Raw genomic sequence first — 27,774 nt, 5'->3', positions numbered from 1 at the left:
ATCAATCAAACTGCAGTAAGGAGCTCCTGCTGGTGGACCAGCTCGCAGGGGGAGGGAAGGGCTGCCTGCCAGGCAAGCGGGACCAGCCCTCTGTGCCCCAACTTCGTGAGACAACTTATTGTGTCAACATAGAAACACAAATTATTCATTTTTATTTTACCCATCTACTTGTGGTGTGTTATACCCATCCTCAACTAAAAAAGGATTTAAGTCATTTCATATTGATTTTCAATTAAGATGTTTAATATATCTTGCTTTCCTATGTGAGATCTGTGTAGGTTTATATTATATAGTCTTGTAAGTCTCATTGAATTAAAAATGTTCATATTTTCCGTCAATTCTGGAAATTACTAACAGTTTTCAAATAGTTAAAAAGGGATTTAAGTAAACTTCCAAAATGCACATAACACAAGCAGATAAACTAGGGTGAAGGAAACCAGAGGAAGAAAAAGACAAGAGGACACACTAGCACAAAGCGTGCTCGGCGAGTGCACAGAGCTCTGGACTTACCCTGGAGCAAAGCAAAGAGAAGACAGAATGTTCAGCATCCAAAAAGTAAAAAGAGAAGTCAATTTGTCAATAAAGGGCAGAGACAAATTTCTCCTACGGGTTTTCACAGGGGATAATGTGTGACGTTGGGGACATGTTGCTGCTCCTGCCTTGCATAGGTTTAGTAGCGAGTTTTGCCCCGCTGCTCTGCTCCTCATAGAGGCCTCTGTGTGGCCAAGGACCCCCCCAAGTGCCCTTCAGAAACCTCTGCAGGGGGGCAGAGCCATGCTCTCAAAGCACACTGCTCTCTACCACCTAGGCTGGGATGCAAGGACACCTAGAATTTGGAACACCCAGAGCGACGGAGTGAGAGCACAGACATTAGTCAACCCTCTGTGGAAGACCTTTTCTTGCTCTGCAGCCTAGCAGACTTGGGGGCTCTATTCTCTAGGGGGAAAACCTGGAGTGTGGATATTCTATGCTGCTTAACTAAGTGGACAGTAGAATGTCCATCTGCTCATGAAAATGATGAAGTCTCCGAAAAAGAAGGATATCCTGAGCTGCACGATGGTGGGCTGATGGAGTATATAAAGATAGGGCCACAAATTTCTTCAGAAACACACAAATGTGCACCCAGGCCTCAGCACCCTACAGCTCTGGGCGAGACAGCGGGAGCTGCGGTCTGGGCTCTCGTCCAAAGCAGGCGTGACCAATGCAGCCAGATGACACCGCACACAGGATCCATGACAGGCTACCATGGTGATCACAGCTTTTCTGGGTTTGATGGCTTATTATCTAAGCAGTCATGATAATTGGGCATATTTTTGCTTCTAACAAAGATGGGACCAAATGGGAACATCAGAGAAGGGTGATTGTTCTGGAGGGAGACAGAGGCACTGTGCTAGAGAAGGGGGGAAGGAGGGAGAGAGGGAGGGAGAGAGAGAGAGAGAGAGAGAGAGACTGCTAGGAATTGAGGGCAGGGGAGAAGGGAGGGAGAAGGAGAGGGGGAGAGCTTGTTGGGCTGTTCAGGAAAGGTACTGGCAGGGAAAAGGTGGCAGTGCTGGAGCAAGGCAGAGAAACCAGCGGTTGCTATGGTCTGCATGTCTGTGTCTCCCCAAATCCTTATGCTGAAGCCTACTCCCTAAGGTGACTGTATTAGGAGGTGGGCCTTTGGGAGGTGATTAGGTCATGAGGAAGGAGCCCTCACAAACGGGGCTAGTGTCCTTCTGAAAGAGGCCCCAGAGAGCTCCCTCCCCATTTCCCACGCTGTGAGGACACAGTGAGAGAGGGCACCGTCTGTGAGTGGGGAGGCCGACCCTCACCAGGACTCGCTTTGGGCTCAGCCTCCAGCCTGCAGACTGTTTAGAAGCCACTCAGTCTATGGCACTTCATTACAGCAGCTGGAATGGACTAAGACAGGGTCTTTACCTGAAAGCCAGTCCCAGGACTGAATACCCACTCGGAGAGGAGCTCACCTGGTGGCCAAGGTCAGGCTCTGTGAGAGGGTCCACTGCCTCTTCTCAGCGGGTGAGGGACTTAGCGGGGCTTTCCTTGTGGGATACTAGCAGCCACAATGCAGATCGGGGTCTGAGCACTTGGCTTCTGCTGCAGGCAGCATTCACGGCTGGTGTTCCCTGCTCGGTGACCCTCTTCCCGTTAACGAGGCCCCAAACCACCTCGTTGGGGTATGTCCCCAGGCTTCTTGGTAGAAAGTCAAGCTAAATACTTTACTGTTTTCAATGCATAGTCTGGGTTTTTCCTGTTGCTGGCGTGGCCTTGAGAAGTTTGGTTATGCCTACCAGAAATAATCCAGTAAACCCAATGCTTTGTCTAGATCTGGTTCATATAAAAGGGACTAGCCACATGATTTCTACACGATAGTTCCTGGCTCCGTCCCTTATAGACAAGAAGGGAAAGAGGGCAGTTAACCAGTACTGAGCCGTACCTGCGGGTTTTCTCTGCTCCCACAAGCATGTGGATGAGCCTGTAGCTCTGACAGCTCCCCCCCCAGGACACAGTGGCTGGTCAGCACAACCACGTGATAAGGGATGGGGCGGACACACAAGAGCCTGCCCGACAGACGCGGCGATGACGGTGAGTGGGCACCTAGTCCCAGGGATGACTAAACATGTCCCCCCGGGGCTGGGAGAGTGAAAATGCCATTAAGATAAATTGGAAATGCTGGAGAAGGGACTGGCGGGGGGTGGGGTTGGCGGGAGCAAGATGGTAGATGTGAACACAGGATGAGGTGATGGCAAGCGAAGCATAAGGAAACAATGGCCAGCAAGCTGGCAGGTGGTCTGGCCTGCAGAGAGTGGGGGACTTGGAAGCACTAATGCCACACTTCACAGACCACTGCCTGTGACCTCTGTGCAGAGATGGTGAGAGGAGAGAGGTAAGCAAAGGCTGGGGAATCCTTAGTTTAGAAAGGAGGAGGAGAAGAAAGCTGCCAAGGGAGCTGGGGAGCCCATCAGATGGGAGGAAAGAGTCAGCACAGCCAGTGGAGGAAAACGCGAAACTGCACATCAGCGGAATCAACTGCTAATTTTAGGAGAAAAGACGCATATTGAAAAGTTGCTTGGGTGGCTTCCAGAATCTCTGGAAGGGCTGAAAAGGCAGGTGCAGAGCTCTGAGAGGACGAGACCCGTGGAGGCTGCCACTCCCCAGGGCCTGGGACACTGCTGTGCGGCCTTGAAACCACTGGCTGGATGGCAGCGCTTCTCCAGGCACAGCAGCCACGGCTGCTCCAGGAGCTCAATCTGGTCCTCCCTTCATGCACCAGTGACCCTCGTTCTGAGTCTGGGGCCACGAGGTCTGCTTGGCAGAGCTTAGGCTTCATGACCACACTCTATTTGCAAGGGAGGCTGGGAAAAATACATAGCATTTTTAGCTTCTACACTGGGAGGCAGATTTATGGAAAGTGGATGGTGAAGATGGGACTTCTGAGCACGTTTGTATTTGGAGAAAGAGAGGGAGAGATGCCAGCACAGTCCAGACACACCTGGGAAGGAGGTGCCCATGGAGGAGGCACCGTGTGGGAGGCTCAGGGCACGAGGAGCAGAGCACATGGCATCTGGAAGGGAGGGAGAAGTGTCCTTGGGAGACAGCCTCCTTGGCTCTGAAGGGCAAGGTTATTAGCAGAGGCTGGCATGGCCCTGATGCTGTGATAGTAACAGCATCCTCTGGGTGGAAGGCTGTTGAACCGCACACCCCGAGTGGACGATAGCCGGAGGCCCTCTCCTCTGCTGAGGCTGCCATCCCATTGCCTCCAGGCTGTCGCTAACAGGTTTTCTTGTCGAGTCTGGATGCCAATGTAGCAAAAACCTCAAAACACTAGTTTTCTATGATCTTTCAGAAGTCCAGCATCATACCTTCCTTCCTGCTGGCTCCACAATCTCCCTCATGGAGAGGGTCTCCCAGGGATCCCAGAGGACAGGGCCCTGCTGTTTGGCCTCTGGGGGTCCCCTTGGTGCCTGTGCATTTTCCACCCTCACCATTTCTTCTATGAGCTCCTTGGGCCACTCCGAAAATGTCCTTCTTGCTTAGAAATTAGTTCCAAGTCCGTAACTGCCACAATCATAGCTTGTCATCTCGGCTCATTGGTCCCGATTCCACCTGCAGAACAAATGGACACCGTCACTCATGGGGACAATCCTTGAGTGCCACACGGACAGAGGATTCTTCAGAGAAGGCTCGCCACCCCTGCCACAGAACGCGGTTCTCCAGACATGGCTTACGACTGTATTCGGTTTCTTAACACTTGTACCTCACTTATGATCAACTACAACCCAGAGGGTTTTTTTCATCCCACAAGTGCTGTCAAATGAGGTCTTCCTCACTGTGTTCCTCGTATTATCACAAATGTATAGATGGGCATATGTTATTCCATCTGTCGACTGCCCCTTTTCCCCCGAGGTCACTCCTTCGTGTTTCCTGTGCTGCTCAGGGGCTGTCAGTTTCAGCCTCCCACCCTCTCCCATCTACAGGGGTGGGAAGTGACCCAAGCGTGAGCAGTCACATCACCTCCTACCCCAGACCGCAAATAAGCATGTATCTGAAGAATCTTTCTCTATAATTGGAATACCAAGAAGTTTTCCCTTGCTGGTGGTCCTCAGCTAAAACAACATAAGCTTGGTGGCTACAACTGGCATTTTCTCCAGCTGTGCGGAGAAAGTCCACTTGCAGCGGGAGAAGCAGAGGCTGGCCCCTAGGAGGAAGGCAGAGCTCAAAGACAGAAAGAAGAAATGAGTCCCAAGGACATCAATTGGGTCCCTGGGTCTAGCTCTGTCACAGCCAATAAATGTCCTTTCTGTTTGAGTTACTTGAATTGGGTCTCTGGCAGGCACTTCCAAGTGGATGAGCCCCGACTAATAATAGCACTTTAAAAAATTAGAATGAAAGTAACACAATTGTGCCAAATAGGGGAAAGTAAAACCAACAAATCATTCCTAGCCCTATTTTTCAGTTATACAAAGATGGTATCACACCTTATATACAGAGGGTGCCAAAAACATGTATATACATTTTAAGAAAGGAAAACTGTATTAAAATCATAATATTCAATATATATCAATAACAAAAGGTGAATACAAGTCACTTTTGACTTCTGCAATTACAAGAGGTGCTCAAAGTGGTTCCCATCATCATCCAGATACTTCCAGTTATGGCAAACTACTGCTTGAGCAACGTTGACCAAAGTGACACCTTTCCTAAAATGTGTGTACATATTTTGGGTGCCCTCTGTACTTTTTGTGTGTGGTTGTGCGATTGTAAAACACCGTCATGTAACCCTCCACCCAGCACACATATGCCTTTACAACACCATGCAGAGGTGCTTTATTTCTTTCTCACTGAGTCTGGGCCAGCCTTGTGACTTATCTGAGTGTTACAACACAGCAGGAGAGACGTCCATGACCATCAGAGGCCTTCCGCTTCAGTCATTACCCTCTCAGTAGAGAGGGCCACGTGGAGACACCAGACTAGCTTCCTAGAGGATGAGGCCACAGGGAGGAGACCACAACAGCCCAGCCCACAACCAGCCCACTGCCAGACATGCAGGTAGGCCATCTTGAACCTTGCAGCCCAGCTCTCCTTCTGGCTGAATGTAACTGTATAAGCGAGTTCTACTAGCAGAGGTACTGCCTGGCTAACCCACAGAATCATGAGAAATAATAAGTTTTAGTTATTTTAAACTACTAAGCTTTGGGGTGGTTAATTATGCAGCCAAAGGTAACTGACACCAACTGTGTTCTGCATTTTCCACATAACTGCAATTAATAACCCCACACTGTTAATACATTAAGGTTCTTTTGGTTGCAACCATCAGAAACCAACGCTGGCCAGCTTAAAGAAAAGGGAAATCCCGCAGGGGTGGGTGGGAAGATACCTCAAGAAACAGAAAGAAAAGTTGGGGAGGAGGGAAGTCAGGGCCACTGTAACAATAACAGCTGAGGGGTCACCGAGTGTCTCTCCAGCAAACTGCTGTTAACAATCCAGTGCCAACAGCTTCTGAACCGTGTGGCCGGTCCCACCGGGCAGTGTCGACCTCTGGATCATTTGCCTGCAATGGAGGTGGGGAGAGGACACAGAGACAATAAAGATGAAGCTGTGGAAGTCCCAGTGTGGGAGCTGGACCAGGTCACTCACCGACGGCTTAGGCTTTTAAACTGCTGAACATGTCCTGATTTTTCAAAACTTCGTTTCCTTCAAATCTCTTTGTAACTAATGTATCAAGGCTCGTTTTACAAATGAAGAACCTGTGTGAGGCCACTTTTGAAAATGTAACAAATGGGCAACATTGTATACTCCCGCACAACGCTAATGGCAAGGTTTCACGTGTAAGTGGCTCTCTGAGAGGGTGGTGTGGAAATAGTTGGAAAATGTTTGGGGTGTAGACAAGATAGGAGCCACAGTAACAGCCAGCTATTGTGAACACAGAGAGGATGGAAGCAAGAAGAGCCAGTGCGTGCACTGGGGTTGTTTCTGGGAAACGCGACCAAGTGCAGGTGTCAGGAAGGGAACAGTGTCGCTGGCTAGGGGGCTGCATGGTTTAACGACCGGGGAGCAACTCCAGACCCTAAGTGACGCCTCCTGCAGTGGTGGGTACCTGGGGCAGCGCCTACTGGGATGCGGGGGCCGGGGACCTGGGCCTGCCCGCCGCCAGCATCCCCGCGCCCGGTGCTCTGCACTGAAGCAGCCGCCCCCACGGAGTCCCGGCCGGGAGCGCGCAGGGGAGGCGTGTGCTCCGGGGACTGAGGCGGCTCCTTCGCCTGCCGGCTGTCGCAGGAACGAGGGCAGCCGCGCTGTTGGCGACATCTTGCTCAGAAGGAAAGAGCGGGGAACAGCGGGCCGCTCCTGGCTGCTGCGCCACGCACGCGGAGGCCCGGACGCCGCAGCAGGAAGGAGGTAGGTCGCGGGCCGCCCCTCCCGGGAGAGCGCTCGGAGGACCTGGAGGCCATCCTGAGTTCGGGGCTTTCCCCAGCCCCGCCCCCGCACCTCCCCGGCCTCCCGCGGATCTCTCACCCAGTCCGCAGCCTCTCGCTTCCGATCTCCGAAGTCGCCCTCCGAGGGGACCGCCACCCCCGCAGCCCGGGCCGCTCCGCCCTCCCCACCCCGGAGCCGCCCGCCTGGGACCCCGCCAGGGCTGTCAGGCCCCGGTTACAAGGTGAGACGCTTTGCAGCAGTGCCCCCAAGACCCCGCCCTTTCCCACGGCTGACCGCGCTCCCGCGCCCCGCCCCCGCCTCTCCGCGCCCCGCCCCTCGCGCCCCGCCCCCGCCGCCCCGTCCGGGCGGGGCTCCGGGTTTAAATGTCGCGGCGGGCCGGCCGGCCGGCCGGAGGGCGGGGCGGGCCTCTGTGTCGTGCCGCGGGTCCCGTAGGCGGCGGTGGCACCATGTCCCCGGGCAGCGGGGTGAAGAGCGAGTACATGAAGCGCTACCGGGAGCCGTGCTGGGACGAGTACGCGCCGTGCTACCGCGAGCGCCTGCACTACCGCCTGGGCCGCCGGCTGCTGGAGCAGGCGCACGCGCCCTGGCTCTGGGACGACTGGGGCCCGGCCGGAGCCTCGGACGACTCGGCGTCGTCGGCGTCGTCAGGCGCCGGGAGCCCCGCGCCACGGTGCGCTCGGGACTCGCCGCCGCCGCCGCCTGCGGAGCCCGGGGCCCCGGAGGAGCCGGCCGGGGACGCGGAGGCCGGCGACGCGGAGGCCGGGGACGCGGAGGCCACGTCTGTGTCAGGTACCGGGCGCAGGAGGGGCTATTCCGAGGACTGGGCCCACTCGTGGCACCGGCCTGCCCCGCGCTGTTTCTCGCAGCTCTGTCTTTTTCTTCTGGATGGCGAATCTGACAAAATAAGGAAGGTGCCAGCCTGCCTCGGCCCTCCCGCCCTTATTTATCTCGGTAATTAGGTGGCTCTGTGTTGAGCCAGCAGTGAACTCAATGGAAGTGCCGCGGGCGGTGTCCGGGTCTTCAGGCGAGAGCCCAGGCGGCCTTAGAGAACCACTGATCGCTGCTTGTTTACTCCTAAGCGCCCATATTTCTATGATAGGAGCCCAGCTTTCATCAGATTCTCAAAGGAGAAGCACCGAGCCGAGCTTTCTGTCGGGTGAATGCGGCCCTTGTTTCCTTTGTGGACGGGGCCTCTCCGCGCTGTCCCCAGAGGATTTTGCATTGTTGACGCAGACCGTTGCATAACTCCGGCTGGCGGGTTCCCTGTCTGTGCTGGGTCCCCTCCGCGTCTTGCCTGCCCACTCAGAAGGCGCGCAGCCTCGTGCTGCCGCTGTGTGCATGAGGAGCAGTGGCTGGAAAATGCCTCGCGGTTGCTGTGCCTCTGGCTGGGTCGCCGTGGCCCTACACCTGTCCTGCCCAGAGGGTTGCAGAGTTGGGGGCTAAGCACGTGAGGCGGCTGGGTGGTCACTGGTGCTAAGGGCCAAATTGAAAGCCTCGGATACAGCCCGCAGTAGCCAGTGGCTCCTTTCTGCCACCCTCTAACGTTGGCCAGACAACACCTGGGAGGTCACCCGATTTCAAAAAAACTGTAGTGAGAAAAATAACCAAAATTTATTGAAAGCTTATTACACATCCAGGCCCTGATTTTAGAATATGTGTTTCCTCATTCAGTGTTCAGAACAGTTCTAAGAGGGAGGACCATGGCTTTATCTGAAGCTGAGAGATGAAGAAATGGGTGCTCAGGACAAGTGATCAGTGACTTTGTTCATACACTGTCACCAAACTCATCAGACCTGAGAGGCGGGGGAGGGGAGCACATTTAGTTGAGCCGGGCCACTTTGCTCTGATATGCTGTCCTCAGCGTGTGTGCCACAGCTGCCTGCCCAGCCTCACGTTACTTGTGAATTCCCACAGATTCCTGACTGTCTAGAAGCAGATTCCTAGCTTCAGTGATCACTGCTGGCAACTAGAGTAACAGAAGGTAGAGGGGGTCCAGGAACAGGCCGTCCAGTTGGTTCCTGTGCCCACCGATCTACCTGCCAAACTGAGAGCTGTACTTTATCAGACTGAATGGGCTTTTCTCTCCCCCACTCTTCCCTTTCATTGTTTGCAGAGAGCTGTCAGATCAATTATTTCTGCGTGTGTAGTAATACAGTTTTTAGATAGCATTGTACTATGGATGTGCCTGGGTTTGCCCAAGTTCATGATTCGCTTGGTTTCCTTAGAGACACTGAACGCTCCCGGTGGCTAAGGTCACTTGTCCCTTCTCTGCTCGTATTTTGGGTTTAGGCTTCAGGGAGAAGATGGGTGCTCTCTGTTTTTAGCACTCCCCGTTGTGACCCTTTGCTCCTGCCTGGCCCAGCCCATGTCTGGTGGGATGAATGAGCACTCTGGAGTTTCTATAAAACAAACATTTAGTTCTTGTCTTTGCTGAAGCGTCTTCATACACAGACCTGTAGTTCTTCCATATGGTGTATTACAAAGAGGGAGCAGCTCCCAGCCACACCCCCCAACTGCCTATCCCTGGTGACCACTAGCAGCTCCTCTGCTTTTCCCTTTACTGTTTATTTCTATTTCTCCAAGTAACACAGTTTTTATGGACATTTCTTGACTTTCTCAGTTTTTAACACTGTCGATTAGCTTTCTTTCTACCACAGCCCTAATACATGCACACGGCCATCATGGAGGCTGTCAGCGTCACAGTTAGTGTCACAGTTTGGTGCCTGCGCAACTGTTGCTCAGAGCCCCCTGTACTGTTTCCCGTGATTCCTTTTCTTTCTTTCATAATGCAACCAACACATCAGGTTAGCTATCGCTTTCGGCATCTTGAGCTGCCTCCCAGGGCGTCTGACCCACTTGCAGCTGGCCTGGTAGCTGCTGCCTGGCTGCATCTTGGGAGGGCCCTTGGCCACATTCCAGGGACTCGGTAGGGGCCCCTGTGGTGTGACTTGTGTCATCTTCCTTCCCAGTGTACCACCTCCTGGTGGAGCTTACCTTCTAGTAGCTTCCTGAGAAGGGGTGTGTGAGAGGTGCCTTTTCTGAGAACTTGCTTGTCAGCTTTCTTCTCCTCTCTCCATTCAGTGTTTGTGGCTGGGCATGGAACTCCAGGTTGGCGGTGGTTGTCTCTAAAGTCTGGAGGCGTAGCTGGGTGCACCTTTGGATGTCGCTATCCCAGTCCTCACCATTCCGATTCTTATCCTTTGTAGATAACATGTCCCCCCTTGGAAACTTTTAGGGTCATCTCTTTGTCTTTTGTGTTCTGGAATCTTTCTTTGCTCTAGGTCTGTTTTCCTTCGTGTCCTTGGTGGGTCCTTATAGTCAAAGTAATGTTTTGTAATTCTGGGAAGTTTTCCTAAATTATTTTCTCTCTCTTTTTCTGTTCCTTTCTTTCTGCACTCCTTAGTTGGATGTTAGACTTCTTGAATTTATTCCCTAATTTTCTAATCCCCCCACCCCCAGTTTCCACCATTTTCTTCTATTTTCCTGGGTGATATTCTCAACCTTATCCTTCAACTTTTCCATTACATGTTTCATTTGTGTGCTATTTGTTATTGAATTCAAGAGTTTCTTGTTTCCCGGGTCTTCCTTCTTCCTTTCTCCCTTTCCTCTTTCCCTCTGTCCCTCCCTCCCTCCCTCTATTTTTTCTTTAAAAAAAACAACACAGAATTGTGGTTTTTTGTTTTTTTTTAGAGAGTGAATAACTTGACATTACTTGGTTTTTTTTGTTTTGTTTTTTTAAAGATTTTATTGGGGAAGAGGAACAGGACTTTTTATTAGGGAACAGTGTGTACTTCCAGGACTTTTCCAAGTCAAGTTGTTGTCCTTTCAATCTTAGTTGTGGAGGGAGCAGCTCAGTTCCAGGTCCAGTTGCCAGTTGTTAGTTGCAGGGGGTGCAGCCCACCATCCCTTGTGGGAATCGAGCCAGCAACCTTGTGGTTGAGAGCCCACGCTCCAACCAACTGAACCATCTGGCTACCCGGGAGTGAGTGGCAGCTCATTGACTTCATTCTAGTTGCGGAGGGTGCAGCTCACTGGCCTATGTGGGAATCGAACCTGCAATCCCATTGCCCAGAGCTCGCGCTCTAACCAACTGAGCCACCCGTCCGTTCCTAGAATTCTGTTCTTGATTGATGCATATAGTATCTTCTTTTGCTGAGGATTTTACTGGAAGTTTTTTGTTCATTTTCTTCTTCTTGTTTCTTCGGCATAGTCTCTGTGTCCATCCCCCTCCCCCCAACCCAAACACACATCCACCACTTTTGTTTCTTTTTGTTTGTAATCCTGTATTTCGTGTTAGAGAATGTTCTCAAATGTCTGTGGATCCTTGGCTTCTCATTTAAGAGATGGAGACGAACGAGCGGTTTAGAAGTTCCCTGTGTGGGGTGGGGTGCTTGTTTACTGGGGTCCCTTTCTTCCCCCAGCCAACATGCTTTGAAGAGTGGTCTAGATTATCTCCATTTCCTTTCTTCATATGTCTTTTTAAATTAGGTTTTTTTTTAAGCAAAATTGTACATATACATAATCTAAAAAAATATGCTTAACATGAAGTCATTCTGACTGTGTCCCACCCTTACCCCCTTGTTCCCTCGGGCACTCCTTCCAGCTCCTTCTAGCTTTGCTCTCAGCATTGGCCACCCTCTTCTTGAGATCTCTCTGCTGCCATTTGTATTTAACTTCTCAGTATGGGAGATGATGTAGCTCAGATCTTAGCTCTGTCATCCGCACCCCCAGACACACACCAGTACCTACTCTGCCCCACAAGCTACTTCATTTCAGCACTCTTCTGTGTTCAAGTTATCGTGGTTACATAAATATTATTGCATGTGAGCCAGGTAGTACATTCTGCTGACATTTTCTTTGTTATTATTTATGTTTTTCTTGACGTTAATCATTGCTTCAACTTTCTGTTTGTTTATTATTATTTTTATATACTTCCATCACTAATTCATCCTGAAATAGTCTGGTAATACTGTAAAACTTGTCAGATGCTAGATGTGTCAGTTGTCCCACTCATTTAATGGTTTTCCTTAGACATTTTTTTGGAACCTGGGATTCTCTTCTTTTAGGTTGGACTTAATGCTGCCCAGATCTGACACAGCTGTCAATGTGGGGCCCCCTTCACTGTTTGCCTGATGCCCCTTGGCTCACCATCTCCCCGTGCATGTCTGACCCCCTTCCTTATGCTCTGTAAGCCTGGGACTGCTGCAGGGGGCAGGGCCTTTGTGACCTTGCATGTCTGAAAATGCCTTTTCATATCCACAGGCTGGATGAATATTTTGGCTAGGGTAGAGAATTCTAGGTGAGAAATGTCCATATTTGAAGGCATCTTGATTACATCGAGCCCCAGTTTTTGGCCTTGCTGTTGAGAAGTGCCATGACATTCTGATTCCTATCTTGTGTATGTGACCTTTTGTTCTTTGGAAGTTGTTAGGATAGTCTCTTTATCCTAGTGTTCTATTAGGTTGGTGCAAAAGTAATTGCGGTTTTTGCAATTATTTTTAACTTTTTAAACCGCAATTACTTTTGCAACAACCTAATAGAATTTTCTGTGGCTCTTTTTTTCCTTCATTGGGCCTTTTCAATCTGGAAACTTTTCTGTCAGTTCAGTGATATTTTCTAGTGCTGTTTAAAATAATTTTTTTTCTCCACTCCATTTTTTTTTTTCTTTTTATAATTATTTCTAATTGGATGGTGTAACTCCTGGGTCAAATCTTAACATTTTTATTTAAAATTTCTTGATATTGGAATTTTTGGTTCTGTTTTGTGGGAGAACTCTTTAATATTCCCTTCCAAACTTTTTAGTGAAATTTAAAATTTTACCATCCTAGTTTTAAATTTTGAAGAGATTCGTTTTTTGTGCCAAGCATTCTTTAGCATCCTGTTCTTAGATTTCTTTTAACTCCCCCCACCTGAACACCACCAAAAAAGCTATACATAGCCTTTGAGAGCTCTCTTGTGTTCCTGGCCTAGTCTTTTGCTGTATATTTTGGTCTTTTTCTTTTTAGAGGATGTACTCAAATATTGCTCATAGCCTGTCTGCTCATTTTGAAGAGTAAGGCTTGAAGAGCTTCTGGGCGCTCAGTCCATGGGGTGCTTGTTGACTGTCAGTCAGTGAGACCAGGCTGTCTGTGGCCTCAGCTGGAAGGCTCTAGGGTAAGGGGCTGTCTGCTAGGACACTTGCATGTGACATCTTTAGGTGCCATTGCCTTCCTCATGACATGCTGGCGGGTGTCCCTGGGAGGGCTGGACGGATGCTGTATTGCTCTTTATTTACGACTTACCACAGGGAGGCACTTGTCAACACCTCTTTCACCCCATTCTGCGCTTACAGAAGTCTGCCCAGGTTCAAGGGGAAGAGGCATTGAGCCCAGTTCTCAACAGAGGCCTGTTTCCTATTACGTTGTGAGAAGAGATTGTGGGCTGGGGTGCTGACTGGTGCCAGAACTTTGGAAAAGGCCACTCACTTCACCAGCCTCTGCAGAACCTGCCGCCTCTGTTTCCAGGTCTTTCTGTCTTCACCTTGTGTCCGTGGGCTCTTCTCCTACCAGGAGGCAGGGTTCATCCTACTCACTTCCGTGGGGCTGCTTCTGCCTCTTCAGCTGCTTTCCGTCTTGCAAAATTTGACTGACAGCTTTTGTCTGATGTCGTCAATTCCCTTGCTCTTTGTCCTGTGGGGGTTTTCTTCACTTTTGTGGGGTTTTGTGAGGAAGGGACTGCATGTGCATGTGCTGAGTGCGCATTTAACCAGAATCCCCCCAGTTGCTCTGTTTTTACTTTGCATTTTTTTCTCTCTCTTGATCGGTCTTGCCTGAGGTTTGTGAATTCTATTAGTTTCTTTCCAAATGAATTCTAGGCTGTGTGGGTTTTCTGTATTGTGTGTGTTACGTGCCACTGAGTTGGCTCCAGCTCCTGGTGACCCTGTGAATGGGTGACATCCACAGTGTCCAGTGTCCTGTCCTCGTAGCCCTCCTGCTCAGCTGGAGACTCGGCCTGTGGTTTTTTTTATGGATTCAATCCAACTTATATTTGGTTATCTTTCTTTGTTATATATTTTCATTAATTCATAATCTTTTCCCCCTTACTCTAATTTTCTTTTAGCTTATTTTTATAGCTTTTTAAAATGGATTATTATTATTATTTTTTAAAATAAATTTTATTGGGGAATATTGGGGAACAGTGTGTTTCTCCAGGGCCCATCAGCTCCAAGTAGTTGTCCTTCAGTCTAGTTGTGGAGGGCGCGGCTTAGCTCCAAGTCCAGTTGCCATTTTCAATCTGTAGTTGCAGGGGGCACAGCCCACCATCCCATGTAGGAATTGAGCCAGCAACCTTGTTGTTGAGAACTCGCGCTCTAACCAACTGAGCCATCCGGCCGCCCCAAAAATGCATTCTTACCTTTGATTTTTTTTCAGCCTTGCCTTTCTTGTTTGAGACATTGATTTTAAGGCTATAGATTTTCCTCTGATTACTGCTTTAGCTGTGTCATGCAAGTTTTATTATACAGTATTTTTATTCACTTAAGCACATTTTCTAATTTTCATTCTGATTTTTAAAATACTGAAAACATTAGTAAAGTTTAACACTTATGTATAATCCACATTAAAAGAAGCATATTTATCTTTTAGACACAGACTAAAACCAGAAACCTACTACAAACATTATACTTAATGAGGAAACTTTAGAAACATTTCTAATAAGATTGGGATTAAGAAAGGAATGTCCTCCATCACCGCTACTCATTTTTTAATTTTAAAAAATTGTGGTAAAATATATACAACACAATTTACCATTTTAATCATTTTTAGTGTTATAGCTCTAGCATTGAGTACATTCAAATTTTTGTGCATCCATATGATTTGTTTTTGACCCACAAATTATTTAGAAATGTTTTTTAAATTTCAAAACTGAGATTTTTAAGTTATTTATTTTTGTTGTTGTATCTAGCTTACACTACAGTTAGAGAATACATTCTATATGATTACAATTTTGTAAATGTATTAAGATTTGCTGTATAGCCTTGAATATGTAAATTCTTGTAAATGTTCCATATATGCTTGACAAGATTGTATATTCTGCAGTTACTAAGTGCAGTGTTATATACCGGGGGTGCCAAAAAAATGTATACAAGTGGACACTTTGGTCAACGTTGCTCAAGCAGTAGTTTGCCGTAATCAGAAGTGTCTGGACGCTGATGGGAACCACTTTGAGCATCTCTTGTAATTGCAGAAGTCAAATGTGACTTGTATTCATCTTTTGTCAATTTTAATACAGTGTTTTCCTTTCTTAAATTGTGTATACAGTTTTTTGGCATCCTCTGTGTATCCATTAGGTCAAATGTGTTAATTCTGTTGTTCAAATACTTTAAAAAATCAGATTGTTCAATGAAATGTTCTGTCTGATGGACATACTGTCATCTGCACCATCCAACGTGGCAGCCACTAACCACGTGTGGCTACTGAGCACTGGAACTCTGACTGGTGTAACTGAGGAACTGAATCGTTACTCTTCGTGTAATTTTAATGAATTTCAACTTACATTTAGTATCCATATGTGGTTAGTAGCTTTTGTACTGGACAGCACAGTCTAAATGAAGTTTATTTTTGTTTGAATACCTATCAGTTACTGGGAAATGGGGTGTCATAATCTTCCACCATAACGGTGATGCACAGTTTTTGTTTGTGAAAATGTCTATTTTAAACTTCGTTCTTTTGAATAGGATTTTGAAACATAGACTTTTCTTGTACCAGACACTACTTCAATAGTTTTCTAAAAATTAATCTTATAGTGAGAAGTTCTGTCTCTTCTGTCTTTTCCATCTTTTGTCCCCTGCTGCTGCAGATATTTTTGAGCCTGTCTTTTTGCTGTAAGTACGGGAGGTATGCAGGCATTTGCAGTCTGCAAATGATAATTCCATTGTGTGAAGCCTGTGGCTCCTGCTGCCCTTCCTACTGTCTTCTCTCCTCGTGTACCTGGCCATCTTGCAGTACACTCATGATTCTGTTTGAAAATTACTCATAGGAATAATTTGAGGCCTAGGTCTCCTCCAGAGAAGATCGTAGTTTCTCGTGTTGGGTGACAGTGGACACCATTAGGTTTTTTTTTTATTATTATTATTTAAGATTTTATTGGGGAAGGGGAACAGGGAACAGGACTTTATTGGGGAACAATGTGTACTTCCAGGTCTTTTTTCCAAGTCAAGTTGTTGTCCTTTCAATCTTAGTTGTGAAGGGCACAGCTCAGCTCCCAGTCCAGTTGCCGTTTCTAGTTGCAGGGGGCGCAGCACACCATCCCTTGTGGGAGTTGAACCAACAACCTTGTGGTTGAGAGAACACGCTCCAACCAACTGAGCCATCTGGGAGCTCAGCTCAAGGTGCCGTGTTCAATCTTAGTTGCAGGGGGCAGAGCCCACCATCCCTTGCGGGACGCGAGGAATTGAACTGGCAACCTTGTGGTTGAGAGCCCACTGGCCCATGTGGGAATCGAACCGGCAGCCTTTGGAGTTAGGAGCATGGAGCTCTAACTGCCTGAGCCACCGGGCCGGCCCCACCATTAGGTTTTAATGTCGCCCTTTTTGTTATCCATGGTGGGAGGGTTGGCCCACTCGCCCACTGTTCTCAGAACTGGGGGTTCTATTCTGTTCACTCTGCAGCTGTTGTGACCTGAGTCCCCAACCCCACACTCCCCTCGCCTACGAGACAACCTGCCGCCCAGTGCTGTCTGTCGCCATCCTCATCCTACCCACCTCTCTGTCATGTTAGGCAGTTAATTGCTTTCTGCCTTTTTTAAACTCTCCCCTCAGCTTCTGTCCTGATCACTTTCCCACTTTTTTACCCATTCTTTTGTCTCCCTCCTGGACTCTTGGTCCTCTGCCTGCCTGCTCAGTAAGTAATGGTGTCCCCGGGGACTCACTTCTGACTGCATTTCTCTGGGTGACCTGATGCACACCTGAGTCTCAGCCCCATCTGCTCGCCCACAGCCTGCTCTCCAATTCCTCCTCCTGCCTGGTGGTTCCAGGAGCATCACACCCCGTCATCATCCTCAGGCAGGCCTTCTGGCAGAGGTCATCATCACCTGCTCCAAACACCTGTGCGAGTCCTACACTCCCCTTTGCTTCCCACGGCTGCATCACAGCCTTGTCTGTTCTCCTGCCGGTCTAACCTGCTGTTGCTGGGCTATCTGCTCTGGAAAGGCCGGTTGAAAAGCATTCTTGGTATCGCATCCCGCTGGTGTGTGCAGGTCACAGTGCCCAGGTGAGTGAGCGTGTGCCCGGCTCGCTGAGCACTGGCCGGTCCTTGCTTGCCTCTCCATCCTGCTGTCACTGTTGGTTATCCACTTGGACTCTGCCATCTTTTCCGAGCAGGACCTTCTTTCCCCCGTCCTTCATCTAACCCATCCTTCACATCTGTGGCTAGAAGCCTCGTTCCTAAAATGCAAACAGGACTGTGCTGTTTTTCAGTAATATCCTTCAGTGAGTCTTGATTTCCAGAACAAGTAAAATGTCCTGAGTTTGTCATAGGAGGTCTTTCTCTCCCCCTTGCTACCTGCTCTGTGCCTTCATCCACAGACCATTTCCTGTTGTTTTGAACGATCTGTCAATGAAAAACATCCAGACTACGGGAAAGCTTATGAGTTTATTTGAGCCAAACTGACAATCACTGGGAAGCAAAATCTCAACGGATTGAGAAAAATGCTCCCTAAAATGGTGCTTTGCAGCTTATTTTATACATAAAAATCAAAGGAGGACGGTTTCATTTGGTGATAAAGTGGGTGGGAGAAATCAAGGGCGGAGGATCTTTGGGATTGGATAAATGTCAATTGGCGACACTGGTACTTCTTTTACATAGGTGGGTGCAGAATAGTTAACAGTTCACTTTTTACAGCACATAGAGATGGTAACCAGGACGGAAGTATAATAGTGAGGGATTTTGCAGTTTCCAGCTCTGGTCTGGAAAAAGGATCACTGACATCCCAAAGATGTTATCTTAGGTGCAAAAAAAGAACAGACAGGTCCACTTACAGGCACAGATTGACTTTATGAAGGAAGCTAAATATGTGACTTCCCGCCATGGCCCACTTAGTTATGAAATTGTTTATGCTCACACATCTTATGTGGTTATTTTCAGTCTCCTGAGCCTGTCAGGTTTAATATGTGGCCCGTCTTCCGTCCCCTGATCTCTGTTCCCTCTTCGCTCCATGCCATCTCCCTGGGACTCCCTCCCTGTCCTCTTCTGGCTCTGATGAGCGTCATTACCTGCTGTGGGCTGGCTTCCCTGGAAGGTGTGGGTCAGCCGCCTCGGGATGGGAGAGGAAGCAGGCGGGGGGTGGGGGGGGTGGGCGGTCAGTGAGGAGGACGAAGGGGAGGCTGCTGTTCCTCCTTCTCAGTGTTAGGACCACACAAGTCTTGGCCCCTTCCCCAAGGGGACTCCTTCCTCCTCTTCCTGGATCCAGGGAAGAGAAGAGGAGAAGGTGTGCACACACCACTCACAGGAATGTTTGAATGAATGAATTAGGTTCTTAGAGAAAATGGAAGGCTGCCATCCAGCCTCATCCCAACAGCAAGTGCTGGGTGTGAAGATGGTGAGCAGTGGTCTGGGGCGGTAAACCCCAGGGTCGGATGTGGATCGTCTGCAAACTTAAAATAGTTTGGTAGAGTCAAGGGCATTGCTGAAGACAAAGGACACATCTGTCAAGGCTTCTTACATGTATGTGATGACTAAAAGTAGTAAGGGGCAGAGTATGTCCTAAAGAAGGGATGAGGTTTTTGGACTAGCAGTCTGTAAGGGGGGCTGGGGGAGTCCTTAAGGCCTAAACAACGGGGGTAAGTGACACAGAGCCCTCCCTGGATGCATAAGGAGCTCTTATTTAGGCTGAAATAAAACAAAAGCTCACAGAATGTTTAAACAAAATAATATAACTTTTACCAAAAATAAAGGGTTTATCAAAAATAATGAATGGCAATCTCATGAAAGGTAATTAAGGGAAATGGAGTGTCTCCTTCATATGTGACGTTCACAGCGGGTTGGGCAGCGCTCCCCCGCCCCCCGACTTCCCCAGCTCTGTGGGCAGAAGTAGGACTGTGTAGACTGTAGCCCTGAATCACTTCTTTAGGGGAAACCCCCCTCAACAGGGGCTCCCATCTGGCTCTTCACACTGGGGTGCAGAGCCGTGTACCGAGGTGGGTGACTGCAAACCACCCCCTTGTGACTGGGGGCTTTGCAAAGTAAGGTCACCAGCTAGCTGTCACAAGGAGCACGCATGCAGCAGCCATAGGGAGCAGGCTTCAGATGGGGACCTCCCAAAGTAATGCACCCTGGGACTTCAGTGAGTGACTTAACAATCTGAGCGTGTGCAGCGGCTGCACGCTGGCCGCAGAGCAGGCCTCCCCTGAAGCCAGGTGTCAGGACCACGGGGCTGCCTGGGGCGTGTGGAGAAAGCTGTTAGGCCGCCATGCTCTCTGGGTTTCAGTGTTTAATGGAGACGCTTAATCTCAGAACACGTGTGACAGAAGTTGCTTTTGAAGAGACTTGGTTCAGTTCTGCTAAATTTGTGGTTGATTTAAAAATGGGATAGACTGAAACCTTTACATCAACGTGTTTCTGCATTTCTGCTTTAGGTGAACCTTGTGAATTGAACTATAAGTGAAAACGTTACTGACTTAACTAAGCATTGTGTAGTTTTCAACCCAAATATTTAAAGTCTTTCTGTGTCGGCTTGATTTTAAAGCATTGTCATCTTGTTTTGTCTCTTTTTGAAAAAGCATTGCCAGTGAAAGACATGAGAGAAAAACCTGAACAACAGTTCAAAACAAAGGAGACCGACCGACTGCCCAGCTGTGAACCCCGACAGCAGCAAGGTACTGTGTTTGGCAGAGGAGCTGGGAAAGCAGTCAGAAGTCCACAAAGATCGTCAAGTAAAACAAAAGAGAAGAAGCGTCCGTTTGCTCTGTATGGGTGGGGAGAAAAGCAGATGGACACGGGAAGCCAAAGGACTCACAACGTCTTGGCGTCTGCCCCAGTGAGCGAGGTACCCTCTGCCTGCCCTCTGCCCCTGGGGTGGGCTCAAGCTGCGTCCCATCCCTGTTATACCCCGTGGTCACTGGGACATTGTAGGGACAGTACAGTGGGGTAAGGAAACCCAGTGGGAGGAGTCTGCATGTCGGCTGCCAGGAGCTGGCGTGCACCAGAAGGGCTGGCAGCACTGAGCCTGGCGAACATGTGGGCACATGGGCAGTCAGGGCTCTTGGGGTCGTGGGGCCATGAGGCAGGGGGTGGGGTGCAGCTGGGCTGGGGCATCAAGAGTTCCCAGGTCCTGTGCACAGATAACCAGCCGTCCTCTACTCCTGTTTCTGGTTCGTGGGTCAGAGTGCTCTCCTGGCAGTTCGAGTCTGCCCCAGACCCATTTGTTCTTGGGATGAAATTCCAACGACTGTTCCCACTCAGGGGACAGTCTGTCCTCTCACCTGGGCCTGGCCTGTCCCTGCTCACCGTCCTGAGAACATGTCAGATGGATGTTCTTCCCGTCATGTATGTTAGCATTCATTCATACTGTTCCTTTAGCCTAAAGCAAAGAAGGAACGAGAAGCAGCAGAAGTGCCAACTGTTTGGATTGTGATTAAACACCATACTCAAGTTTTACTGAGCAGACTTCTGAACCCTGGCAGATGGTGTTGTTAAGAGTAACAAAGCTGTGGTTTCAGCAGAGAGCTCGGCAGCCCCATGGGATTAAGTTTAACGGGCTTTACCTGCCATATCAAATGTCTTAGGCGGTAAAATAGCTTGAGATCCTCCTTCGTGATTTGCTGTAAAACAAAGTCCTCCAGTGGAGTACGTGTCTGTGCCCAACGCAAACCCAGTAGTTTTCCTGAGCCCGTTTCTAGAGGCACATGCAGGCTGCCTACCCTGGCATCTGACATTGGGTGCAGTGGACACGTTCTGTCCTCCGTTTCTGTATCACTGGTGGTGGGTCAGCCATAGATGTGGGGCATGGCTCACTCAAGAAGCTTCTATATGCAGAGACAGTGATGAGACAGGGCTTGCCTGCTCCCTGTCTCAGGTGATCTGGGGAAGCTTCACTGCACAGATATTCTTGAACATTAGTACAAAAGCCACCTAAGTGACTGTACCTTGATTTTTGAACTCTCCCTAGATTCATGAGTCAGCATTACGAGCCAAGACCAGGAGACAGGTGGAAAAGAGGAGACTGGCTGCTCAGAGGCAGCGGGCTCACTCAGACGGTGTGGAGAATAGCAGAAGGACCAAGCCTTCATCCTTGGAGAACCCGTGGATGACAGAGTACATGAGATGCTACTCAGCTCGAGCTTAAAGGAAGAAGCAGCTGCCTGGACAGCCTCCTTTAAGAAGTATAGATGCAAGAATAACCAACAAAAATCATCGAAAGAAACTGGACGCAAGTTTAAAGAAACCAACTGATTACACAAGGCTTTTCTTAGGGATTTCCCAAAAGATTGCTCTACTCGGATGAATCCTGGTCGCCTGCCTCAGCAGTAAGGGGACGGACAGTTGAAGCCATAGACACTTGGTTATTTATGAAGATAATTCCCTTTGATAGTCTTACAAGGGTTTTTTTTTAAAGCATCGTAATCCTTTAAGATATTGCCACCAAATGCCTTTAAATGGCTATAGATGCTTCATACTCAGTATTTTTTTTCATAAGTTCTATAAATTTTCCAGTCTTTTCCCTCCGACCTTCCTATTGTTTTGAAAATTACAAAAGTGCTAATGCATGGGTAAAATAACTTAAAATAAAAAGAAGTATCGCGTGAAAAATGAAAGTTCCTTTCAGTCACACCCCTTCAGCAAACTTCTGTACCCCTTCTTGGAGGAAACCAGTGTTGAGTCGTGTAGAAACTTCCAGAGCTTTGTCCTAAGTACTTACTATGGAGGTACATATATACATTTTTTGTAGAAATATGGAATAATGCTACCCACATTCTATATTTTTTCACTTAGTATCTCAGGGAAGGTTTGGGTTCCAGGTGGGGTAGAGGTAAGGTACAGTCCCTTCCGTCCTCACTGAACACAGCTCTGACACCTGGAAGGATGGACGTCACAGCTGTCCGAGAACCGAGGACGGCCGGCACCAGGCAGCTGGGCCAGGAACACCAGAACTCTCAGTGCAACTCGTGGCAAATCCACGATCCTTTTATTCCTCTGGTGTCTCCCAGCCTGGACACAACACAGCGCAGAAGTGAGCTCAGCGGTGCTGAGATCCTGGGGCAGTGGGAGTTGCCCCCCTTCTTCATGTTGGTGCTGCAGCCCCCAGGGCGCTGTGGTTGCCCATGGGAGCCTGCGAGCCTGAGTCTGAGGAGGGGAACTACACCAAGAGGGTGAGGCTAGGTCACTTTCTTTCTCTCCAAAGGACATGGCTCGGTTACTGAAGTGCATGCTTTCGGGCTGGAGGACCAAAACAGGGTGTCCCGGGACCCAGCAAGCACTGGAGAGAGAGCTCAGGACTCCACAGACATAATTAGCATACCACACGTGAACTGACAGGCTGTCCACAGGAGGTGGACACGGGGACAGATCCAAAGAGCACCGCCAAGGCTCTGGCGGCTGAGCTGACATTGGAACCAACAACACTCACAGGGCTGGCCAGAGCCTACGCAGATCGATTACTTGCTAGAACAAAAATGTCAACATTCTCCCTGGAGTTCACTTGCATCTCTTCACGTCATACTCACGGCGCCAGGACATAGTCCTAAATGACTCAGCACGTGAGGATCCACGAAAACAGCTCTACTGGAAACAGGCCATCAGTGGTGTCGTGAAGGACCATGAGGGCTGTTAAGTTCCCAGGGGCTCTCACAACACTTGGAATCAGCGCAAAAGTAGATTGTCCACAAAGGGACAGCAGAAACAAATGAAAATAAGACAACTGCAAACACCAGGAAATAAGAAAAACCTCACTGGTGAGACTCAATAAAAGAATGGAGACAACAAAAGAAAGAGACAGATCAATGCAATCATCCAATCTAACAGAGAAAGACTGAGATGAGTTTCAGGGTGACAGAAGGAGAAAGTGTGGTGCTTTAAAAACCTCAGAAATAATGGCTGAAAACCCCCTAAGTAAGCTGAGTGAACCCAAAGACATCGAAGCCCAGACCGATCATAAACTGTTGAAAACTAAGGGCATCTTGAAAGTAGCTAGAGAAAAATGAAAGATGACCGTACAGGAACATTTCAAATGATAGAATCTTGTCATTCAAGAAACTCTGGAGGCCGGAAGGATGTGGCAGGCGCATTTAAAGTGCTCAAAGCAGGTGTCAACTCAGAATTCTCTATCCAGTGAAATGCCTCTCAGGCTGGAGGTGAAATAAAGACATTCTCAGATGAAGAAAAACTAAGAGAACTGGTAGCCAGCAGACCTGCTTAAATGAGAGAAGAGAAAATAAGACGAAAGGGAACTTTGGAACATTGTGAATGAAGAAAGCATCAGTTATTGCGTTCGGTCGTTTGGTCGTTTGTCTTCAGTTCTTGAAATAGCTCCAGAGCCATAAAGATGAAAGAAATGTCTTGTTACTTATAACAAGCCCTTTTCAACCACACCTGAGATCGTGTTAATGAGGTGGCCTCTAGGAAGCAACCTCAGGGAGGGGTCTGGGTGCCAGGGGGAACCAGCTTTCAGTCCCACTCCCAACCTCCAGGAGGGGAAGGGGCCAGAGCTGGAGTCAATCACCAATAGCCAATGATTTCATCACTCCTGCCTCTGTAATGAGGTCTCCATAAAACCCCAAAGGACTGGGTTGGGAGAGCTTCCGGATCAGTGGACATGTGGACTTTCAGAGAGAGTGACCCGCCCAGAGAGGGCATGGGAGCTCTGCGCCCCTTCCCTCACCTTGCTCTGTGCATCTCCCCCATCTGCTGTTCCTGAGTTCTGTCCTCTTATAATAAATCCGGGATCTGGTTGGTAAATAAACTGTTCTGAGTTCTGTGAGCCACTGTAGCAAATTAATAGAACCCAAGGAAGAGATCGTGGGAACCTCCACTTTATAGCCAGTCAGCAGCACAGGTGACTGGACATGAGGCCAGCTTCTGAAGTGGGGAGGAGCAGTCGTGTGGGATGTGAAACTGTCACTGAGGAGTGAAGGTGAATGTAGGACACCCCCGGTGTTGCAGAATTGCATGGTGTGAGGAAAACAACCCACATCTGGTGTCAGAGAAGCAGTGTGGACAGTGGAGGAAACACACAGAAGTGAGCTTTTCTTTCCAATAAAGATGAACTGGAACTTTAAGCAAATGGGTCAGTGGGGGGTCGGTGGCAGAGCGAGTTCTGGCGCTCTGCACTCTGCACCAGAGAACCCCACAGGAGGACTCAGTTTATAATAAAGCTCTATGGTTCTCAGTTCCTTTCCTTCCATGAATACTCTCGATCAAGACCCATTCTGCATGTCCCTTACCGTGTCTGCTGACATCCCCCACCCCTACCCCATAAACCCTGTTTGGTGACAAAACACCTGGTCAATATTATTTTTCAGTCAACACTTAGAACCTCACAACAAAGCATCAGAAAATGTGAGCTTCTGTGCCAGTGGTGTGCTCCTGACATGGTGAGTGTTCCTAAGAGCTGGTGGATGTCTGTAAGTGTGGCAAGTGTCATCCCTACAAAATGACAAAGAAGGATTCTCTGTACGCCCAGGAAAAGCAGCACCGTGGCAGGAAACAGTGGCTGTGTGTGTGTGTATGTGTGTGTGTGTGGGGGGGGGCGGGGCGGGGACAGACTAGCTAATCTCCCTGGAAAAGGGTAAAACTACAAAAGAGATTGTCCTGAGGCAAAACATAGCAAGGAAAATCTGAAAGAATTAGACAAACTTACAATTACAGTCAATGACTTCACCATTCCTACCAGTAACAGAACTAGTAGACAGAAAAGCATCGAAAATATAGAAACCACCATTAAGCATATAAACTCGACACTTATAGAACACACCACCCAACAACAGCAGAACACATATTTTTCAAGTGCACATGGAGCATTCATCAAGATAGACATCTGGGGCGGCCGGACGGCTCAGTTGGTTAGAGCCCGAGCTCTCAGCAGCAAGGTTGCCAGTTCAATTCCCACAAGGGATGGTGGGTTGCGCCCCCTGCAACTCAAGATTGAAAACAGCGACTGGACTTGGAGCTGAGCTGCGCCCTCCACAACTAGATTGAAGGATAATAACTTGGAGCTGATGGGTCCTGGAGAAACACACTGTCCCCCAATATTCCCCAATAGAATAAAATAAAATAAAAAGATAGACCATATCCTGGTTTATGAAATAAACATTAACAAAAATAAAATAAATGAAATCATAGAGTATGTTTCTGACTAAAATGGAATTGAAATCGAAGGTAACAGGAAAATTGCACATCAGTTGGAAATGACACAATGTACTCCATATCCCACCAAAGAGAAATTAGAAAATATTTTCAATGGAAGAAAAATCAAAATACAACATATTAAAATTTGTGGGCACAGCTAACGCGTCTTGGAAGGAAATTTGTAGCCTTGAGTGCTTATATTAGGAAAGGAGTTCTTAGATCAATAGTCTAAGCTTCCATCTTAAAAACTGGAAAAGGATGAGCAAAATAAACCCTCATCTAGCAGAAAGAAGGAAAAAGAAAAGAGCAGAAATTAATGAAATTGGAAAAAACTCCAAAACAACAGAGAAAACGAAGCCAAAAGCTGGTTTTTTGGAAAGATCAATAAATTGATAAGCCTCCAGCAAGACTGACAGAAAAGAAAGTCACACGATACCAACAGCAAGAGTGAAACCTGGTTATTCTAATTTGCATTTCATTGAGTATCAGTGAGGTTGGCACCTTTTCGTGTTTATCAATCATCTGTCTTTCTGGTGAATGACCTATTTATATGCTTTGCCAATCTTTTAAAATTATTTTGGAAAAACTAGAAAAGCACACTGCTGCCTTTGTGTGTACGTGGTAGGTTTCAGTCTTACTTGTTGGGGTCTCTATATCTGATACCAATTTTGTTAATATGTTGCAATGCTTTGTCATAGCCCACTGCTAAACTTTATGCTTCCTTTTGTCTTATAGGAAATAATAATTTGCAGAGTCAAACCTCACACCTTTTCTTTACAGATGGGATAGTTTGCATCACCTTTAGAAATATTCACCCTTCCATCATAAAAAGAATTATATATGTTCTTCCAATGCCTTAAAAAAAATCTTGCCTTTTGCTTTTAGATCTTGAATCCAACTGGAATTGATTTTTTAGTAAATATGAAATAGGGATCTAAACTTTTTTTTCTTCCCAATTAAATGTGTAGCGAATGGACATAACACCATCCAGTGAAGAGCCCTTGCTGATAAAAAAAAAAAAAAGGTCACATCATGTTTCAATAAACTGCCCTGGATGCATGGGAAGGTTTCTAAATGTTGCTCTTCTATGGATCCAGTTTGTCTACACCTGAGCACAGAGTGCTGTTCTAATTTAATTGTGCATTGTGTCACATCTACTCCCTGCCCCCGCCCTTGTTCTTTGCTTTTCTTGGTGATTTTTTTAAATGTGAACTTTATATCCTTTAATATGAACTTTAGAATGAGTTTGTCTATTTCTATATTAAAATTCTATTTGGGAGTCTTATTAAATTGCATTGAATTTAGTAATTTTGAGGAACTGACATCTTTATAATATTGAGTTTTAATATTGTAAAGTCTCCATTTAAGTTGGTTTTCTTATATTTATTTCAGTAAAGTTTTCATCAAAAAGGTCTTGCACACCTCTTGCTGGTTTTTCCCCCCCTTTCATCAAATTATGTAAATAGTTTTGTCTGTGTATGGGAAAGGGCCAAAACTGGAAAGAATGCTATTACTTTTTTTTCTGAAAAAACGAGGGAAGGAGAATGTGGGTGAAGACTGAGAAATTAACTGCTGTAATTAATGAAATATTTGGGAATTACCTCAATTGTTTATGAATAAGGAACTAGTTAGAGTACTGTATATCCACACAATGTAATATTATGCAGCCTTTCGTAAGGAGAAAGCTTATTAATGTACTGAAATGTGCAAAGAGCTCCAAGATCCAGTGTAGCTGGAATAAAGATAGTGTGTGTAATGTATTACCTTTTGTTAAGAAAGGGAAGGGTAGTAAAAAAGATCTGTACCTACATCAAGAAGCTGGACAGACACACTACCTGTGGGGTGGCGGAAGGAACAGAGTGATGGGGCCGGACACTCCCGTGTTTACTTTTCCTACTGCTCTGTTTGAACCATAAGAATGTATTAGTATTTTTAAAATCCTAGAGAAAACACAAACATAAACCTAACATCCACTCTTGAAACATATGTCCTCCCCCTGACGATTGTTATGTGTGTGCGGAGTGGGGGGGAGGGGTCGGGTACCGGAGATCGGAGCTCCGCCTGCTCCTGGTCTTGAGCCCCTCGAGGAGGGTGCTTTGAACAGTACCATATTTAAAATGCTGAATTTTCACTAAAAAGACTAACCTTTTCTAGGAATAAAACTTAACATGAGTCTGTTAACAATAAGAGCCTCTGGAGCTTACCCAGCTTTTCAGAAGCACCAGCGCTTGCTGATGTAGGCCAGGCTACATCACGGCTCTGGTTTGGACACGCAGACTGCTCCACCCTTTCCTCCCAGCACCGACGGATGTCCCCAGGGCTGTCTGCTTCAGAAGCCTGAGCGACTGCCGTTGGTGGAATGCAAGCATGCCGCCTTCGTGACTACCGCAGTACTGATGGCAGAAGTTAAAATTTCATAAAAACAAAATGCAAGCCTAATTAAAAAACCCCAGTATCGTGGATTTAAATTTGGGCCTCCTGCTCTGTTAGTGGGAGTGTGAACTCGCACAGGTTCTCCGGGGAC

The 27,774-nt window shown here is 47.7% G+C and overlaps 1 protein-coding gene and 1 long non-coding RNA gene across 3 annotated transcripts; one reads left to right on the top strand and one right to left on the bottom strand.

Moving 5' to 3' along the window:
* Positions 1 to 221: 221 nt before the first annotated feature.
* Positions 222 to 7,148, bottom strand: LOC141567823 (uncharacterized). The gene is made up of 2 exons (XR_012490674.1): positions 7,012 to 7,148; positions 222 to 4,104 (listed from the first exon to the last, which is right to left on the bottom strand). It is a non-coding gene; the product is annotated as an uncharacterized LOC141567823 (long non-coding RNA).
* CCSAP (centriole, cilia and spindle associated protein) lies at positions 7,024 to 26,660 on the top strand. Of its 2 annotated transcripts, XM_074316419.1 has the most exons (4): positions 7,024 to 7,153; positions 7,366 to 7,722; positions 19,688 to 19,953; positions 21,076 to 26,660. In XM_074316419.1, exons 2-4 carry the CDS (start codon positions 7,380 to 7,382, stop codon positions 21,250 to 21,252), a joined length of 786 nt encoding a protein of 261 aa, XP_074172520.1. In that variant the 5' UTR covers positions 7,024 to 7,153; positions 7,366 to 7,379; the 3' UTR covers positions 21,253 to 26,660. The 2 variants fall into 2 exon arrangements, with proteins under 2 accessions (XP_074172520.1, XP_074172519.1); XM_074316418.1 differs by lacking the exon at positions 7,024 to 7,153 and having other exon boundaries at positions 7,168 to 7,722.
* The last annotated feature ends 1,114 nt before the right edge of the window (positions 26,661 to 27,774 follow it).

The sequence above is a fragment of the Rhinolophus sinicus genome, linkage group LG12, assembly GCF_036562045.2.
Source record: "Rhinolophus sinicus isolate RSC01 linkage group LG12, ASM3656204v1, whole genome shotgun sequence".
Taxonomy (NCBI): domain Eukaryota; kingdom Metazoa; phylum Chordata; class Mammalia; order Chiroptera; family Rhinolophidae; genus Rhinolophus; species Rhinolophus sinicus.
This window is presented reverse-complemented; position numbering and strand designations above follow the sequence as displayed.